Source organism: Fukomys damarensis, unplaced genomic scaffold (assembly GCF_012274545.1).
Source record: "Fukomys damarensis isolate Sample0158 unplaced genomic scaffold, DMR_v1.0_HiC HiC_scaffold_19, whole genome shotgun sequence".
Classification (NCBI taxonomy): domain Eukaryota; kingdom Metazoa; phylum Chordata; class Mammalia; order Rodentia; family Bathyergidae; genus Fukomys; species Fukomys damarensis.
Window position 1 is genome coordinate 49,319,713 of NW_022900931.1, and position 20,036 is coordinate 49,339,748.

Here is a 20,036-nt window from a genome sequence, read left to right on the forward strand (position 1 = left end):
CTTTCCGACAGCTAAAAATACTGACATGAATGATTCTTAAAAACATTTTCTTAAATAAGAAATTTGTAAAATAACAGCTAATGTATGCTCCTATATAAAGCTAAACAAAACTATATTGTATGTGATGTGATAGAGTAACTAATGCAAAATTCGATTAATAGTATGTATTGCAGGTGAAAAGATATGGGCTAGAGAGGAGCATAGAATGGTACTAAAATCATTGATAATATTCTATCTCTTAAGTGATCTCATAGTTTTTTTTGTTAAAAAGGGTAAAACTTAGAGGCAGATGTACAGATAAAAGAGTAACATACTCTTGTGAGACAATAAGGAAGGGAAAAGAAAGGCTAAAGTGACCGGATACCAACAGTGCATAACGGAAGAACACGTGCTTTAAGATAAATACAGCTGAGCATAAACTAAATGGACAGAGTGGTCCTTGATTATGGCGGGTCAACCTGAATGGATTAATTATAGGGTCAAATCACAATGAAGTTAAAAATCAACAAAAGAAAACACAGAAATTGTGCAAAAGCAAAGAGACTAAACAACATACTCTTAAACAGTGGATCACAAAAGAACTCAGGGAAGAAATAAGCAAGTTTCTAGAATTAAGTGTTAATGCCCATACATCATACTAGAACTAATGAGACACAATGAAATCAGTTATAAGAAGTCAATTTATAGCTGTGACCGACCACATCACAAAGCAGAACGTGGCCAAATAAATAATCTAATCATGTAACTCAAGGTTCTAGAAAAACAACAAGAATCTAAGCACAATGCTAGTACAAGGAAGGAAATTTATAAAATCAGAGCAGAATTCGATGAATTTGAGGACAAAATAATATACAAAGGATTGATGACTCTAAGTGTTGATTCTTTGAAATAATAAACTAATAAATAAACCTGATTATTTTCCAGCCTGGTCTTATTTGGGGGAGCAGGAAGTACTGTAAATGATATAGGGAATACTGAACATTTACATGGATAAGATGGACTCCAGAGCTGCATATTTCACCACGTACTAAACCAAAAGCAAAATGCCTCAGAGAAACAAATGTTAAAACAGAGATACAACCCAGTGGAATATAAAATAGGTAAAACTTCTCATGTCACAGGCATAGGCAAGAACTTTCTGAACCAAACCTGTTATACAGGAAATAGTACTGAGAATCACCAAGTGGGCTCACATCAAATTAAAAGGCTTCTGCACAGCAAAGGAAGTAACAGCGTGACGAGAGTGAAGAGACACCCTATAGAATGCTAAAAAATATTGTATACTGCTTACCCATAAAGAATGAGAAATTAGAGACATTTATAGCTAAAGGATGCACATTGACAACATAATCTTAAGTGAAATAAACAGGACACACATGTATAAATACCAAATAGTTCCTCTGGTGTGAGAAACTGAAAGTGTAAATAAGGATTAAAATGAACAATTGGTAATGTGAAATAGGAAGGAAAAAATACGAGATAAGAAATAAATGGAATCAAAGCTTTTGCAAATCGGGAGGGAAGGAGGGGATGAAGGGAGGGCAGGGGAATGGGATAAAAATAAGAGCCAAGATACATCATGTAAAGGTGCAAGTTCTCAATGAAGAATGTAAATGTAATGTATATCTAAAATGTACCAATAAAAGAATTTAAGAGAAAAGAGAATTGCCAGCTATATCTCAGAGCACTAATATCTAGAATACAGAATAAAAGACACAAACAAAAATGAGCAAATGAAATAAACAGAAAGTTGACAGATGTACAATGGCCAATAAATACATGAAGAAACACTCAACATTGTAGATGACGTGATCCTCTACATAGAAGACCCCAAAAAACTACCAAAAGAATCTTAGAATTAATGAGAAAATTCAGTAGCAGGATATAAAACAAAATGCAAATTAAAACAACACTGAGATTCCATCTCACTCCAGCAAGAATGGGCATCATTAGGAAATCAGATGATAACAAATACTGGAGGGGGTGCGGGGCAGAAGGGAGCAGTTCTACACAGGTGGTGGGAGCGTAAACTGGTACAGCCCTGGGGAGACCAGTATGGAGATTCCTCTGGAAACTACAGCTAGAAACCCCATTTATCCCGCTATTTCCCTTCTATGTGTCTTCCTAAAGGAGCTCGAGACATCACCCTGTAACGATACATACTTGCCCGCATTTATAGCAACACCATTCCTAACAGCTAAATCTTGGAAATAGCCTGTGTGTCCATCAACAGATGAATGGTTAGAGAAAACGTGGCATTTACACACAATGAAATGCTAGTGTGCCATGAAGAAAGAGAAACTCGAATCATTTGTAGGAAAATTAATGCACAATGGTAAATGGAACAAAGCAGACGCAGAAGCTTGAGTATTTCAGCTTTCTCTCAGGTGAGAGACTCGAAGAACGAAAAGCAAAATCAGACACAGGTAATGGGAAGTAGAGAGATATAACTTTCTCAATGTAGAAAGGGAACAAGAGACGGAGAGAGTGAGGAGGGAGGCGAGGGAAAGGGATGAAACAGGGAATTGAGGTGTGTTAGGTACAGGCACCAATTCCACACAAGGAATGTAAGCATTGTGCATTGCAAACATGTACGAGAACAACAACAAAAACAGAAAAGGAAAGGAAAGGAAGGCGATCAAAGATGTGCAGAGCTGAGATGTAGAGAAGTGAAAGAGGATAAAAAGGATTTAAAATACATTGTGTAAGTGTGCCAATTCTCCACAATAAGTGTAAACATCAAAAATAGAAAGTATATGGAGGATTAAAAAATAAACAAAGGGGAATGTGTGAAGTTGTTCCTTAATTAGGCACTTGGGGCATGAGCTGCTTTCCCATAGGCACTGGTGGGAGAAATTTTCAGAAGAATCCTTTCTCCTCTTGATTGCTCCCCGAGAGACCTCAACTTGTGGCTATGATCTCAGCCATCCTAGCTGTTAGACTGCAGAGCAGTTAAGCTGGAGACACCTGGGAAGTTGGCTTCTGGACAAGGTGGGTGTAAAATACAGTTTGTGAAGGGTGTAACAATGCGTGAGGTCAGGGGAAAAAGACTAAAACTTAGGGATGGGAGGATGCTGTGAGCTTTTTACTAGAACTACAGGGATCCCTAAAATAACAATTACATGGAGAAATTGTGTACTGCATTTCTTTCTGGGCCGCAAACTCCAGGACTTTCCTTACTTCTAGTAATTTCAAGATTAAGTTTTAATCTCAGATATTCATATTTTAAATAGCTAGGCCAGGAAAGACACCTAAAAACAAAGAATGAGAAAACAAAGTGGAACTTACAGTTGAACTTCTGGGCTATTTCTCCAGAAAACTTATGAGTGCTATTAGGTATAAATTTGTTTCCAAGTATCTGCATCAAATTACCTTCCTATGTGTGACATCTTTTTTTTTCTTTCATTGTTTTTTTTTTTTCTTCATTTTTTTGGTACCAGAAATTGAATTGAGGCCCTTGTGCTTGCAAGGCAGGTGGCAACACCACTGAGCTAAATGCCTGATCCATCTTTCTTTCTTCTATCTATCATCTTTCTATCTATCTATCTATCTATCTATCTATCTATCTATCTATTTATCTATTTATTTATTGGTGCTGGGGATCAAACATAGGTCCTTGTGCTTGCGAAGCAGGTGGCTGAGCCACTGAGCTAAATTCCTGGCCCCTTCTTTATTTAAAAAAAAATTCAAATCTCCAAATCATGCCAAGTTTTCCTTTTTCTAGGTTTCTCTTCCAATTTCAATGTGTACTACATAGAAAACTGTGCTCACTTCACTTTTTTTTTTGTTTGTTTGTTTGTTTGGGTTTTTTTCTGCCTCTGAAAAAGGAAAACAGAACCATTATAAGGGTATTGTATTCTGTCATAGCAGGTAAACTCATTAGGGATGATAAACTTAAAAGACATGAGGATGTCAAAATGGTTTTAAAACATAATGTAAATATAATAATTTGTCACACTTAGAAGTTCAGATTTGACTGGAAGCTTTTAGAGAGCCCTATCTGTACGAGGCTTTTAGAAAGGCATTAGAGCTTTGTATTTTAAAAGTATTATTATTGTATTCCTTTTGTTTCAAAAGATTTAATATTGTCCTTATCTTGGTTTGCCTTATATCAACCAGGTACTATCAAATCTCTATTTATTGCAGGACTGGGAATCAAACTCAGGGCCTTGCTCTTGCCAGGCAGGTACAGCACCACTGAGCTGTACCACCAGCCCCTTCAAATCTCCTTTTAGAAGCTTATGGAATTCTCAGCTCTTCTTCAGGCTTTCTCACTGGTAAATGAGTGAAAAGTTCTCCAAATGTAGCAGAAGCCTCCCTGCTAAAAGAGATAACTTTCTAGTGATATCAGATGATCTTAATCTGGTTTTTCTTTCTCTCTTTCTTTTTTTTCTTCCTTTCCAGTGGTTCTCAACTGGTGCTTTCTTTTTGCCCACTTCTCTCTCCCCTGTGGAGACATTTGACAATTTCTAGAGGCATTTTGGGTGAACTAACTAGTGGAGGGGGCTGAACTAGTGACCTCCACTAGGTTGAAACCAGGGCTGTTGCTAAACATCAGACAATACCCTAACAGCTTCTCTTCCTCCCACAGTGAAAAACCATCTTGTCTAAAATGTCAGCAGTGATCAACTACAGAAAACCTGCTTTGTGCAACTGCTGAACTCTGTACAGTGGCTATAGACAAAGATATCTGAAGCACTTGCCAAGCCTACCTTAAGATGTGGACTGCTGATTATAGTCTTTCAGTGACACCAAACTACTCCTTAGATGTGATCTCCACATTAGTGCACTTCAGCTGTGAACTAACTCTTTCTATAGAGCAGATCACACCACTCTGCATACACAGATAGAGCTCATGGTCTAGGCTGATGTGTTTTACAGTAAACTATAATCAGTATAATATTTAGCTTTTTCTTTTCAGTCAGTTTTTAATAATAATAATAATAAGGAGAATGGTAGCTGCACACAGTTTTAAAGACGTTCACTTTACAATGGTCTAATGCTTAACACAGAGAGAATTCATTTCGTCACTATTTTGTGTCCTCAATGCTTCACTTCAAAAAATAAAAACGTCTACTTATTTAAATTGCTTTTTGTCTTTTGTCTTTTTGGTACCGGGGATTGAACTCAGGTCCTTGCGCTTACAAGGCAGGGCACCGAACTGCTGAGCTAAATCCCCAGCCCTGAACATTTTTTTTTTTTTGTACCAGAGATAGAACTTGGGTACTTGTGCTTGCGAAGCAGTCGGTGGAACCACTGAGCTAATCTCCAGCCCTATTTATTTAAATAGTTTCTAATTTACTATTATAGTGAATATTCCCATGAATATCTTTGTACATAATTTGTATATGTAAATAGGTTTCCTTAGACTACATAGGGAATGGCAGGCTGTAAACCATTTGAACGTTCTCCATAAAAACTGCCAAATTGCCTTGTCGGGGGAGTTAGTACCAATTGATATCTAAATAGCAAACTCTTTGCCTGGACACCAGAATACTTTACGGGATAAAGTATATTTACTAAAAATATTTGCAAATTGGGCAGGGTGACTTTATAATTTGGAGAATAACTCACATTGTATATTTTGTTTAAATTAATTGCAGGGTAGTTTGTTTGTGAAAAGGAAATTTCTGCTTGCTCTAGGAATGCAGTGAGAATTATGACTATTTTATCTCATTGTTCAATCCTTGAAGCTGCTGAAAATATGGATCAGGTAAACTGGACAATTGTGACTGAATTTTATTTCTCTGACTTCCCTCAGTTGGAGAACAACAGCCTCTTACTCTTCATTCCTCTGCTCTTTATTTACATATTCATTATTGTTGGAAATCTCTTGATCTTTTTTGCTGTCCGTTTGGACGCTCGTCTCCATAACCCCATGTACAATTTCATCAGCGTCTTCTCTTTCCTGGAGATCTGGTACACTACAGTGACCATCCCCAAGATGCTCTCCAACCTGCTCAGTGAACACAAGAGCATCTCTTTCATCGGCTGCCTCCTGCAGATGTATTTTTTCCACTCGCTCGGAGTCACGGAAGGCCTGGTCCTCACAGTGATGGCCATCGACAGATATGTTGCCATCTGCAATCCTCTTCGCTACGCCATCATCATGACTCCTCGACTGTGCGTCCAGCTGTCCACTGGCTCTTGCATTTTTGGCTTCCTTGTGTTACTGCCCGAGATCATATGGATCTCCACTCTTCCCTTCTGTGGCCCCAACCAAATCCATCAGCTCTTCTGTGACTTTGAACCTGTGCTGCGCTTGGCCTGCACAGACACCTCCATGATTCTGGTGGAAGATGTGATCCACGCCGTCTCCATCCTGACCTCCGTGTCTATCATCAGCCTTTCCTACCTGAGAATCATCACGGTGATTCTGAGGATCCCCTCCGGTGAGAGCCGTCAGAAGGCGTTCTCCACGTGTGCGGCCCACATCACCATTTTCCTGCTGTTTTTTGGGAGTGTGGCACTCATGTACCTGCACTTCTCCGTCACATTTCCACCTTTGCTGGACAAGGCCACTGCACTGATGTTTGCTGTCCTTGCCCCACTTTTCAACCCAGTAATCTACAGTCTGAGGAACAAAGACATGAAAAACGCCATCAAGAAGATTTTCTATCCTCAAAAGATGTTCAATGCCTCTGGGAGTTAAAGGGAGTTGACCAATATTTGTTCAAAGAAAAAAATTGTTCAAAAAAATTTTAAAGTATTCAATCTTGTAATCTCTATAATTTTAAAGTACTGTCAAATTAGTTTTTAAAATTATTTCGTACGTTTTGTTTTCATTTTGCTGTGTCCTTACAACGTTCCAATTTAAGAACAATTGCTTATCTTATAGATGAAGCCTGCTGTATGTGTACCTGTCCTCACATCATTCATATGTTATGATGGATATACTTTCCACTTAGCATGCCCAAAATATTGTGGTATCATCTCCAAATTGAGTAAAGAGTGTGGCCTGAGGGATAATGATATTTATAATTTGAACATTTAAATATTTCACTATTACATGTTCATCTTATATTCACAATGAACTCATATTGTTGTTTTTATTTTAAGAAGAGTAATAAGCTGCAGAGAAGTTAGGTAATTTAACCTTCGGAAAGAAGTCTGATTTCCTACGGTCCATCCGAAATATCTTTATGTCTCCCTAAATTGTCTTCTGATTGCTGCAATGGTTGTGTGGCACAAAGAGTTACATTATGATGTTGGCATGATGATGTTATTATCACGTCCTTTGTGGATTAATTTTCACACTGTCCTGAAGATTCATAACAAACGTTTTTGGGCAACTGAGGACTACAGAGATGTATTGTCTTGGAACATGACAAAGGTACAACATGAAATGTACAAGACAAAATGTGTAAACATACAAGTTACATTCTGGTATTCTATAAAATCATCAGTGCTATTAAAATGTATTCTGTTCTCTTTTATGTTAAAAGGCCAACTTAGTTTCATACCCCAAAGTTTTATTCTCTTCGCTGTTTAAGCTTTGGAGTGTTTCTTTCTTTTCCGCTCTGGAACTTATATTCACCCATTGCAAAGTTCACACACATTATATTTTAGGACAGACGTCTCTGACTTTATTTCAAAAGACTATATTACCAGTTTTAGAAGCTGAGTAAATTTTCTCCTGAAAATAATTTTGGCCCAGTTTCTATGTAGCCAAACAAGGCTGCAAAGCCATTGTCACAGGGAACACAAAGAGAGGGCAGCCAGCCAGAAGTGCGGGAAGGAGGGAGAGGTGCCAGAGATGGAAATATCAGTGACACTTAGCGATAGTAAGCCTCAGGCTGCAAAAGCCCAGCAGGTGGATAATCTGGGATCCACTGGGGAGTGGGAAGTCACAAAAGACCCTCTCTGGCCTTAGGGACCAACTCTACTCTTTACCTTCCATCGCTTTTGTGCCAGTAAGGATCATTTGTGCATGAAGAAAAGTATATAGAATATGAAGGGTAAAAACTTTAATTTTTTATTTATAAATATAATACATTTCTTATTCATTTGTAAGGGCATTTGAGATATATTTGGCCTGATTTGTAAACTCACCAGCTAAAAGTCTTTAAATATAATATATTCCTACACTACTTTGCATTTAAGTAACTCAATTTTCTGATTGAATAAAGCTTCCACAGCCTTCCTTTAAAGCCTTTGTAGTCTAAAAAGAAAATTGTAAAATGGCTGATTTTAAATCTTATTAAATGTTTTAATACTATGATTAATTTACTAAGATTTCAACTTCAGGAAGCAAACCTAATAATTTTGGTTAAATGTATAAATTTTAAATTAAATTTTATCTCAATAAGGTTGATTAAAATTAAACATTCAATTCCAAAAATGCAATTAGAATTACAAAATACACCTGCTATTCCAATAGGTCAAATTATCTTGCATAATGCAAGTACATGTAATGCTAAATATCTGTAGAGTATTATTTTAAAATGTAACTTACAATTTTTCTCTTAAATATTTCTATGGTTAGCTATAAAATTCCGCTGTTTAAGAGATGCAGTAAGGAAATAAGTATGTGATCCATATTTTTATTCATGAAACAAGTATTTACAGAGGTTTCTATGGAGTATGATTGAAAAAAATAGTGAGTTTAAATTTAAAAAACATGATTTTAGTAAAAGACACAATGCCGTTCATCCCCCTGTTGCTTCACACGTTCTTCTCTCCCATCGTCCTTGCTACTTTCTAAAGCAGTTCTGGAAGTCTTTCATGAGTGTCTCTAGTTGTACCATTGTGGCTACTCAAAATGTTCACCTTTCACAGTCATTTTGACTTTGAGGAAGATCCAGAAGTTTCAGGGTCACAAATCTAGTGAGTACGGTGGGTGTAGACGCACCGTGAAGTTTTCATGATGGGACTTGGCAGCCGCATTCAACATGCGTTTGATCACGTCTTGTAAAGACAATCAGGAGAGAGGACTTCCAGAAGTGCTTCAGAAGATGTCAAGAATGGGCTGAGTGTGTTTGAAGTAACGGGACGGGGCATTCTGGGGGGCATCAATGGCAATGTGTTTTTTAATATAATACATTAAAATATAAGCATTCCCCTTCTATTTTGATGACAGCTTCTATGCCAGGTATTATTCCAGGTGTTTAAAATATAACTGGCAAAAAATTCTCTGCTTTTATGTAGCTCACACTTTAGAAGCATGGTATTTTTCAGATTGACATTAAAATTAAGCAGAAAAATAAAGTGACATGCAAGTGTGTGTTCTTTAGGAGATAGAAACACAGAGAATATGATAATTCAGGTGAGAAGGGGTATCATAATTTTGAATAGGCTGACCCTCATTTAAAAGATCACATTTTTAAAAAAGGGTTGGAATGACTAAAGGATAGCCATGTAAATACATAATCAGGCAGCAGTGAAAGCAGCAAAAATGTCCTCAGTGGCATGCATTTGGCCTGTTTAAGGAATCATGGAATCCACTGTGGCTGAAATGGGCTGTCAATAGGTAATGGAAAACTAGAAGATGACTTTAAGGCAATAAAAAGTAGAACCTGGAAGACCATTCATTGTAAGATTTAGATTTTTAAATTTACTCTGAAAATTGAAGAATTGGAGAGTTTGGAGCAGAGAAGAGATGGTATCATGGGGTTAGCAGACTCTTCTCTGTACTGAGAAAACAAACAGGACACCCAAAGTGAAAGCTGGAACCCCTAGGGAGCTGTTCCAGTCCTACTCATGAGAGATGACCCTGTCTTGAATCATCAGTATGGTAGCAATGGACATGGGGAAATGTGGTCCAATTCTAGATATCGTTTGACAATGGAACTAACATGATTTCCTTACAGACTGAAAAGGAAAGAAGGGAAAGGAAAGGGAAAAATGAGAAAAGAAGGAGAAAATGGAAACAAAGCTTTTGTAAATACAGAGGGGAAAAGGGTTAAAGGACAATAGAGGAGTGGGAAAAAATAAGAGTCAAGTCATACCATGTACACATACAACTTTCCTATGATGAATGTGGTCATTATGTATACCTGAAATGAATTAATAAAATTAATTTTAAAAAACAGAGCATGAAAGAGAGGAGTCAAGCACAGCCAGCTGGGATGACTGAGTTGCCATTTTCTGAGACAATACTGCAGGAAGATGTTGGGGTAAAGAATTCCAGAAGTTTAATTTTGCACTTCTTTAGATTAGAAAAGATCTAATACAATACAAAGTAGCTGATATTTGAGTTACATACTCATAAATGAAGGCTGAGAGGGTTGGAGATATATGTGTGAATCAAGTATATATTAAGTAGTGAAGCCTGAGACTACCAAGGGCCTCAACACTATGGATTTCAGGAAACTAGGAGAAATACAAAATGATTCAGAAATAGTAAAAATGTGACACAAAATAAAACAAATGTCCTGAGAGTCTGGTAAATAAAATACACCAAAAAGAGGAAAGAGTGATCAACTTTATCAAATTCTGTCAATGGTCAAGTAAGTTGAGAAATGGACATGGGTCTTTGGGTGTAGCCATCTAGAGGTCATTGTTAAACTTATTAAGAGAAGTTTGCATAAAGTAGTGGAGGCAAAATCCTGCCTGGAGTAGTGAAACAAGATAAAAGTAAAATTGGAAATATCAAGTACAAACAACTCTTTCACAGAGTTTTACCACCAATGAGAGCAGAGAATTGAGGTTCTATAGAGAAGAGATTCACTGAACTACTCTATTGACTCTGAGTGAAATTTAAAAATTAAATTTCAAATAATAAAATAGAGTATAAATGTATATGTTTACTCATGCATATTTCTATTTATAGGAAACATTTTTTACAAAACAATTTTGACTATACTTCTGATCTTTTCCATTATCTTCTTTTCCTATTCCATTTCATTCGAAAAGTTTTGAAACTGATTCCACCACTCACTAGAGAATTAATTTGTATGTATATATAAATTAGGCCTTTAAATATTTTTATATTTGGATGTCAATACTGTATAACAGCTCGGGTGTGGTGATGCACGCCTGTAATCCCAGCACTTGGGAGGCTGAGCCAGGAGGATCACTGTGAGTTCAAGACCAGCCTGAGCTACATAGTGAATTCCAGGTCAGTCTCAACTACATAATGAGACCCAGTCTCAAAAAATAAAATAAAATAAAATAAAATATATTTTTTAAAAACTGTATAACATATAGTTTCTATTTTTAACAGCATTTACTAATGGTTTATAATGTATTTATGATAAAGTATTACATTTTATTAAAAGACAGTTTTTATTCTTAAAACTATGATTTATAAGTGACAAAGAAGATATACACTCTCTGACAGTGCTGGCATGTAATCCAAATGGAATAAACCTTTTTAGAACAGTTTAGGAATGTGAATCAAAAGAATTAATATACATAGATATCCATTTAGAAGTAGAGGATAGAGAAGACCTCTGATAAAAAGAAACAAAATGTGAAGATTGAGAAGGAATCAAGCAGAACATATGCCAGATGAATCTGTTTTGAAAGTGCCCTGAGGTTAGCAACAGCTCAGTGCATTATAGGAACCAGAGGGAGAAGTGTGCAGAATAAGTAGAAGGAATAAGAGTGACCAGATGAAAGCTAGAGGTAGCATACTATGATATATTATGATTTAATCCAACCTACCATGAAAAGATCAAAGAGATTTATGTAAGACATCATATTCATAGAATAACATTGTTGAAGTGATGTGAATTCTAGATTGTATTATGACAAAAGTACAGGTAAAGGATGACTTAAGAGAACTGACTAGTTATTTTTTGCTCTGAGGAGTCCCCACCTCCCGTCATCAAAACAGAAATTGTCATATGGTTCCCTGGGTTGGCAGCCCAATGGGTCAGCAGTTGGTTAACTAGAGTTGGCTGTAGGACTAAGTTACCTAAGTCAAGTGAACCCTCTTCCATGTGGTTTTTTTCCCCCTTTTAATAGGCTGATTGGGTCTGTTTGCCCACTCACTGGTTAGAGGATTGTCTAAGACTCAGAAATGGCAGACAGACTCTCCTGTTACATAAATCAAATTGAAAAAGAACCAAGAAGAAGGAAAGCAATTCCACCCTTTGATGTTAAGAAGTGTCAATTCACCTTGCAAGGAGCATAGATACAGGGTAGAATTTATACTGTACAGTTCTTTACAATTTAGAAATTACTGGTATCCTCACATTATTCTAAAATCTACATTGGAACCACTGAAACTATTCATTTATATGTAGGTTAAAACATTGGGGCCACAGACTATCTAAAAATGGTGGTAAAACAATATATTGAGGAATACAAGCAAATTTATCAGAACATTGCCTTTTATGTAGTCAATAATTTTTTTATTTAAATTGAATTAATTGGTACATTCTAGGTAGACAGTACAATTACATTCATTACTGGGATCTTGTACCTTTACATGCCAGTTGTCAATAATTTTATTGCAATGAAAATCTACATTGGAACCACTGAAACTATTCATTTATATGTAGGTTAAAACATTGGGGCCACAGACTATTTAAAAATGGTGGTAAAACAATATATTGAGGAATGCAAGCAAATTTATCAGAGCATTGCCTTTTATGTAGTCAATAATTTTTTTATTTAAATTGAATTAATTGGTACATTCTAGGTAGACAGTACAATTACATTCATTACTGGGATCTTGTACCTTTACATGCCAGTTGTCAATAATTTTATTGCAATGAAAATCTACATTGGAACCACTGAAACTATTCATTTATATGTAGGTTAAAACATTGGGGCCACAGACTATTTAAAAATGGTGGTAAAACAATATATTGAGGAATGCAAGCAAATTTATCAGAGCATTGCCTTTTATGTAGTCAATAATTTTTTTATTTAAATTGAATTAATTGGTACATTCTAGGTAGACAGTACAATTACATTCATTACTGGGATCTTGTACCTTTACATGCCAGTTGTCAATAATTTTATTGCAATGAAAATCTACATTGGAACCACTGAAACTATTCATTTATATGTAGGTTAAAACATTGGGGCCACAGACTATTTAAAAATGGTGGTAAAACAATATATTGAGGAATGCAAGCAAATTTATCAGAGCATTGCCTTTTATGTAGTCAATAATTTTTTTATTTAAATTGAATTAATTGGTACATTCTAGGTAGACAGTACAATTACATTCATTACTGGGATCTTGTACCTTTACATGCCAGTTGTCAATAATTTTATTGCAATGAAAATTACATATCCTTCAGGAAAATTGGATAGATCTTGAAAAGTTTAATTGACTTTTCAGACTGTAGGGAATTAAAGTAATTTTTTAAATGTTCAGTTCTTTAGAAAGCAATTCTTCCTAAGAATATGTATTCACACAGCCGATGATTCTCAGCAAATATATCAATAGAGGATCATACTTACTAAGCCTCTTAGATAACTCACACTAAGGATAACTCATTAGAAAAAAATCAAGGGAGGTTTTTGTTAATTAAACTATGGGGAAAGAGAGTTGCTGCTTTTCATTGTTATCATGGGAGACAGCTCAATAAAGGAATCCTCCCAAGGAGCCTTCAAAAGCAGGCAGAAAGGTTTTTCCTGCTGAACCAAAGGGACTTACACTGTGTAAACCAGGGAAAGGGAAGGTACCTCATTGTCTCTGCTGGAGGTAAGAGGAGATGTAGGCTTGTCATGGGTCAAGCAGAAGGCACTTAGTAGGCAAAATGAGCATAATTTAGTTATTTATCCTGATGTTAACTTAAACAGCAACATGTGGGGGGTATATTTGAAATTGAAGGTGACTGAATGGAATTCGTCTCAGGATTAGGATTACAAATGACAGATGGAATAATCAATACTTTGTCACTTGTATAATATTATTCTCTGCTTTTAAACTTTCAATGTTCTAGAGTAAATTATGACCCAGGAGGCTACCACTTCAGTAGAGATTTCAAGTTCCAGCCAAATGAACATAAACTAGTAATACCAGTGCTATAATTATTAGAGGTTCAATGTATCAGAGGAAACTATTACTTGAAAATTATATATCAGGATAGTGACTCAAACAGGACCTAATCTTTACCCCCTAGTTCAGTTTTTTAATGTGTACATTCCTTCTTACCAGTAGGGTTGGGTCATTTTATTTCTTTCCTTCTACTTCCAGCAGATCAACATCTAATTGGAATATTAATCTCTGTAGAGTAAAATATTGATTTTGTTAAAACTTAAGTACCTCAATTCTATTAAAAGTTTATACCAATCACTTTGAGGAAATAAATAAAAATGTCAGAAACATAGTAAGCCATTAACTGTGACTACATTAGAGGTGCAAAATTCTCAGGCATTTGTGATAGTCATCTTTATACAAATTTGCTAATGGAGATGGCACAAATCTTTCTCCCTTTGCTAATCTTCTGATATGTGTAGTTCAGAGAATTGAGATAAAGATTTTTAGGTGTTTAGGTTTTAATTTAGTCAATTAAAGCAACAATGATCTGAAAAGAAGTTTAACTGTAAAGTTTTCAATCAGTTCCTGCTGTAGAAAGAGCAAGAGGCTACATACAGAGCCAGAACCACTCCACTCTGTTCAATTTTCGCCCATGAACTGGCACAATGATTCAGGTCCAGGTTGCTCATTGTAGATGGGGTTGAGATTTTGTCTTACTGTTGAGGGAGCCCAGAACAAAAGGTAGCAGAAGTTTTATGGATCCTAGGTTGATGAGGAGAATGGAAGACCACTGGGTGGAGTTTAAGAGAGGGAGTGTCTTCACAATCTTCCCTTCTCCCTCCACAAACAAGCCTCACTGTAGATACCTGAAGTGGATCTTAGCCAACGATTTTTGAAAAAGATACTTAGTATGAAGGTTCTGGGTTTAGGAATAAATATGCAAAGAGCATGCTGAGTGGAGGGGATCTAAATACTTAATTACAGCTCCCTCCAAAGACTGCAGCACAGTGTCCATGCACCAGGTCTGGTGAGGGGAGGGAAGCTTGCCCCAGTGGTTCTGTAGTTGTTTATGGCCAAGTCTGAAAAGCCACACATAGATTTTTAACCAGGAGCTGGATCCCTCAACCCCAGCTCTTGATTTCTCAGGATCTGTGTGAGAATCATAGACAACTGATCAAGGACCTAAGGGGCTGTGATAAAATGTGGGTAAATAGCCAGAGGCAACAGTGTCGGGAAGACCAAGGGCATGATCAAGCCTACTCCAAGCAGATGATTAGATTTACCTGGAGGATTGAATGTAATCATGCATCACAAAGGTTTTTAAGCCAGGAAAAGATGTTGTATAGTTTACCTAGAACTATTTTAGAAAGCCAGGAGGCTCTGGGCGTGGTGCTGCACACTTGTAATCTCCTTATTGTGGGAGCCTGAGGCAGGCAGATTGCAGCTTCAAGCACAGCCTGTGAGACTTTGTCTCAGAATAAAATCTAAAAAAGAGCTGAAGTTATATTTCTCTGTAAAAGCTCTGGATTCAATCCTAGTTCCAGGCAGGAAAAATAACAATGAAAAGAAAGCCCAGAGGATTTTTTTGGACTCTCTCTCTCTCTCTCTCTCTCTCTTCCTCCCTCTCTCTCTCTCCCTGCCTCCTTTCTTCCCCCTCCCCTCTCTCTTTCTTTTAAAATAAGGCATGTATTCTGACATCCAGTTTACCTGATGACCTTCCAGAGGACAGGCAGTGTCATGACAATCAGGTGGACACACAAGGAACAACCCTAAAGGGCATGTGTGGCATCCCTGAAAACAATAGCAAGGTTAAGATTTCTGAATGAGTCACATATTCATGAGGTCATATTAACAGTCGTGGGACCTCCTATCCGGGGTTCCAGTCCAGTCCTGAGAATTTGGTTGAGTTTTTATTACACAGGGATTGCCTATTACACAAAGGCAGTTTTAAACAGATTTGTGGTATTAGTCCATTGGGCTCACAAGTGTAAATGACTTTTCCAGGAATTGCACACGGAAAGTGTAGGAGCTGAGGTCATCCTCAGTTAGCCTGTAGTAAGCATTGCCGGCTTGCAGCAGCTTCCAAAAACACCATGGCAACGTTTTGCTTAGTTTTTTAGAAAGAGGAGATTTTAGAGACCACGTGTGAAAGACAAGTATCTTCCATTTCCTTCATGTTTCCCCAGTTCCACAGTTTCACTGTTATCAGTATGTCGCCAACAGTAGGCAACATTTTACATTAAAATAGTATTTTTACTGTTTATCTAGGTCTTTTGTCCAAATGACTGCATTTAAGAGGTATGAAAATGTTTTTATGGAAAACATTTCCATACAACTTAACCAGAAAGCCTCATCATATTTGAAAAGTAGTTAACAAATTTTTTAATTTTCCAAAAAATTTAAAAATCTTATTAGTACATTGTTTCAGTGCATAATGATTAAATTCATTGTGCCAATTGGTACTTGTATATTACACATCTTAATTATTTTTACTTCCTTTCCCCCTTTGCTCCATTCCTTACATCTATCCCTTGGTTCTTAGACCCCTTCCTATTTGTAAAATAAGTATCTCCTTGATCCTTTTTTCTTTTTTTTTTTTTTTGTCACCGGGGATTGAACTTGGGACCTTGTGCTTGTGAGGCAGGCAGAAGAACTGCTGAGTTAAATCCCCAGCCCCTCTTTGTTTCCTATTATCTAACTTTTATTTTTCTCTTTATTTATACTTTGATATTTAATCTTGTGTCTGATTATTTCATTTGATATTATGATCTTGAAGTAATCCATTTTCTTACAAATGACTTTTTTTCTGAAATTTTAAAAAGATTTCCAACTAGATTTTTCACAATCCCTCACCTACTGCTGTATAAGAGCTGTTTAAATATCTATTATAATTGAATCTTTGAAAAGGAACTGAAGGGGATGTTGCAGCTATGATGATACCAGCTCCCCAAAGACAAAGGGGTCAATAACTGTAAGATAAATCCATACAACTGAAGGGTTAAACACCCTGGTGAAATGCTGCTTTTTCAGAGAATCGCTTCCTTGGAATTGCTGACCTGAGCCCCATAGCATAAGCTGTGCATAATTTGTTCTTTCCCATCATCCTCTTGAGTCTGTCCTGTTATTGTCCACAAAAGTGCTCAGTTATCCCTGCAGCTGGGGGTAATGGGGAACACGGAGAGTCCCTCTTATATTCCATGATTGAATTCACTAATGTGTAGGATGGACAGAATTTGAGGCCATGATCTGGCACAGGGTGCTTAGAAAAAGTGAGCAGATGATAAATGTACTCGTGCAGGCCTGAATAGTGTGGGCTGAGTGAATGGAACATATTGAGGGTGGTGACCAAACCTGCAGGGAGTGGAGACTGTTGTCAGGATCAGGGAAAATATCTGACTGGGACATTCTGATTTCCTTGCCAAGGGCATTCGGGTCCACTAGATTGGAAATCTGCCATGTGTTCAGTTGTACGCCATCATCAGCTTTTCATGCTGCTTTGGTGACTTCTGATGGCTGTGGCCACCCACATGCATTGGCTCATTCGGAAATGGCATCTGAATGTCTGGGGGCCATCCTCTCTGTGAAGGAGGTGATCAGTCTGTACCAGCTTGCTCTCTGACCCCAGGGAAAGTCTGGTCTCTGGCTGACATGTGTCCTCAGCTCATTGTTCATGTTCCCCTTTCTAAGCTCAGAGGCCCTGTTTTGGTGAGCATCCATGTGGGTGGAAAAGAGCTTTTCAGGAAAACTAATTTCTGTCTGAATCTTATTCTCACAGAGAGACTTGTACGTATCAGTCCTAGGCTTGCCAGTGGCCCCACAAGTGGCCAGGCTAGTAGCTAAAATCCACCAATCAGGCAATTTACACTTTTCAGGATGCTCCATTAAAATGGTCCAAACTCCAGCAATAATCAGTTACTGGGGCAAATAGGTTTCAATAGACAATACATTAATACCAATAATAAATTGAGTAGTGGGAATTGTAGTGGCAGGTTTAGGGGGCTCAGTGGGACCCATCTATAGTCAGGTATGGGCAAGGGCGTGGGTTTGGTGGCAGAACAGAAAGCATTATTTGTTTTCCTTTCACTTTGGTGCCAATGATGTGAGAATCATAGTCACCAATGCAGGGGTAGATGAAAAGCCTAACATGTATGATTTTCTTATGTTTTCCTATTAAATTTTAATTTTGTTTTAAGGTCTTCTGTTCCCCCTAAGAAGAGAGGACATTAGCCTAATGTGAAGTCTTCTTCAGTTGTGAACATTGAAAGTTTTATGTAAGGGCAGTTGGAGCCCTCTAACTAATCTTCAGACCCACTAGGAAGGGGAACAGGGATCATATCCTTGTCTGTTATAGTGGCTCTAGGTCAGGATTTGGTTACAAGTTTCTTGTGGTAGAGGCAAGGAGTAGAGAAACAGCGGGTAGCAGAAAGCTGGAGTAGACCATTGGAATTTTCTGGGGGTTCTTTGCAGTCCACTTCAAACCAAACTTCCTCAGGTTTTCCCCAAATTTTGTTGGCTGTTCAATCTGACCTACTAGGTAAGCTTATCTGGAGACTCAGATGTTAGAGAATGTCCCTTCAAACACAATGTTTAAGTAAGTAATTCACTAGCATTTTCCAAGAATGCTTGCACTTCCCGATACCCACTGTCAACATGCCAGGGGTACCCTCATACTCTTGTACCTCCTGATGGTACTCCTTGAGCTTGTTTTGGGCTTTGCTCTTTTAGATTGACATTGTGCTTAATTGGTTATTCCAATTTATTTCAAAATGTGTTTTGTTTTTATTCTTATTTTGTTTTGTTTTTCAGTTTTCTACTTCATGCTTAATCTCTTTTCTTTAACTAGTGCTTTCTGAAAAGAGAAATACGAAGATATTTTCTTATCAGTAACTTTCTGCATCAATAGATTTGTGACCTTACTCTATAAATGTCAATAACCAAATCATTAGTTTGTACCAAGCCATCTTGTAATACAGGAAGACCATTTTTTCATTAGATCCTTGATTATACCTTTTTAAAATAATAATCAGATGGGAGGAAGTGGACCTTGCTCATGAATTTTGTGGCATCCAGTTTTACTACTTGTTACATTGATCAACTTTCTCCTATACCTCCTTAGTAACATGTTTTATGTTCTGCATAATGTTAGAGATCTAGCAAACATGTATGTGTCCAACAGTCTTACAATGAAGGAAAAACTAAAGGCCATTCTGAAGGCATTATTTGCAAAAATTGAAATAGTTAAGAGAATGAGAAAGAAAAGAATACAATTCTATACTTGTGTGCCTGTACATATATCAGATAAAGGGAAATTGATATCTGTAGAGCAATGACATTTTCTTCTTTGCAATAATCTCATTTTATGAAAATCTAAAAGATTAGCATCCATGGGAATAATCAGCACGTGCTAATTCTTTGAATGTATTTGATTTTCCAGAAACTGCTAACTTGGTCAATATAAACCTATTATCAAGGGCATTTTTTCAGAATAAATATTTTGTGAATAATGAGATCCTTGGAAATTACCCAAATATTCCAAATATTATTATGGCTCTATGTTTTAAATGGCTCATTTTATTCTGTTCGTTTGTTTTTTGTTTTGTTTTGTTTTGGTTTGGTTTGGTTTGGTTTTTGGTTTTTGGTTTTGGTTTTTGTTTTTGTTTTTAGGTACGAGGGATCGAACTCGGGTCTCTGAGCTTGCAAAGCAGGTGTCCGAACCACTGAGCTAAAAAATGGCTTATTTTAAACTGAATGTTCAAATTCAATTCTTGATTTTATTCTGTTCGTTTGTTTTTTGTTTTGTTTTGTTTTGGTTTGGTTTGGTTTGGTTTTTGGTTTTTGGTTTTGGTTTTTGTTTTTGTTTTTAGGTACGAGGGATCGAACTCGGGTCTCTGAGCTTGCAAAGCAGGTGTCCGAACCACTGAGCTAAAAAATGGCTTATTTTAAACTGAATGTTCAAATTCAATTCTTGAGTAAGAGTACATGAAATTTTAAATTACTGTCACTTATTTTTTTTTTGTTTTGTTTTGTTTTGGTTTGGTTTGGTTTGGTTTTTGGTTTTTGGTTTTGGTTTTTGTTTTTGTTTTTAGGTACGAGGGATCGAACTCGGGTCTCTGAGCTTGCAAAGCAGGTGTCCGAACCACTGCTAAAAAAT

General features: G+C 36.9%; 1 protein-coding gene and 1 pseudogene across 1 annotated transcript; one reads left to right on the forward strand and one right to left on the reverse strand.

The window, feature by feature from the left end:
• Nucleotides 1–2,173, reverse strand: part of LOC104855612 — a 3,884-nt pseudogene extending 1,711 nt beyond the window's left edge.
• Nucleotides 2,174–5,704: 3,531 nt separating this feature from the next.
• On the forward strand, nucleotides 5,705–6,652 carry LOC104855461 (olfactory receptor 6K3). Its single transcript, XM_019206132.1, has one exon. It carries the CDS (start codon nucleotides 5,705–5,707, stop codon nucleotides 6,650–6,652), a length of 948 nt encoding a protein of 315 aa, XP_019061677.1.
• The last annotated feature ends 13,384 nt before the right edge of the window (nucleotides 6,653–20,036 follow it).

Bases quoted from the DNA above. Each gene is read 5' to 3' on its own strand.
- LOC104855461 (XM_019206132.1), top strand. From the start codon at position 5,705: ATGGATCAGGTAAACTGGACAATTGTGACTGAATTTTATTTCTCTGAC.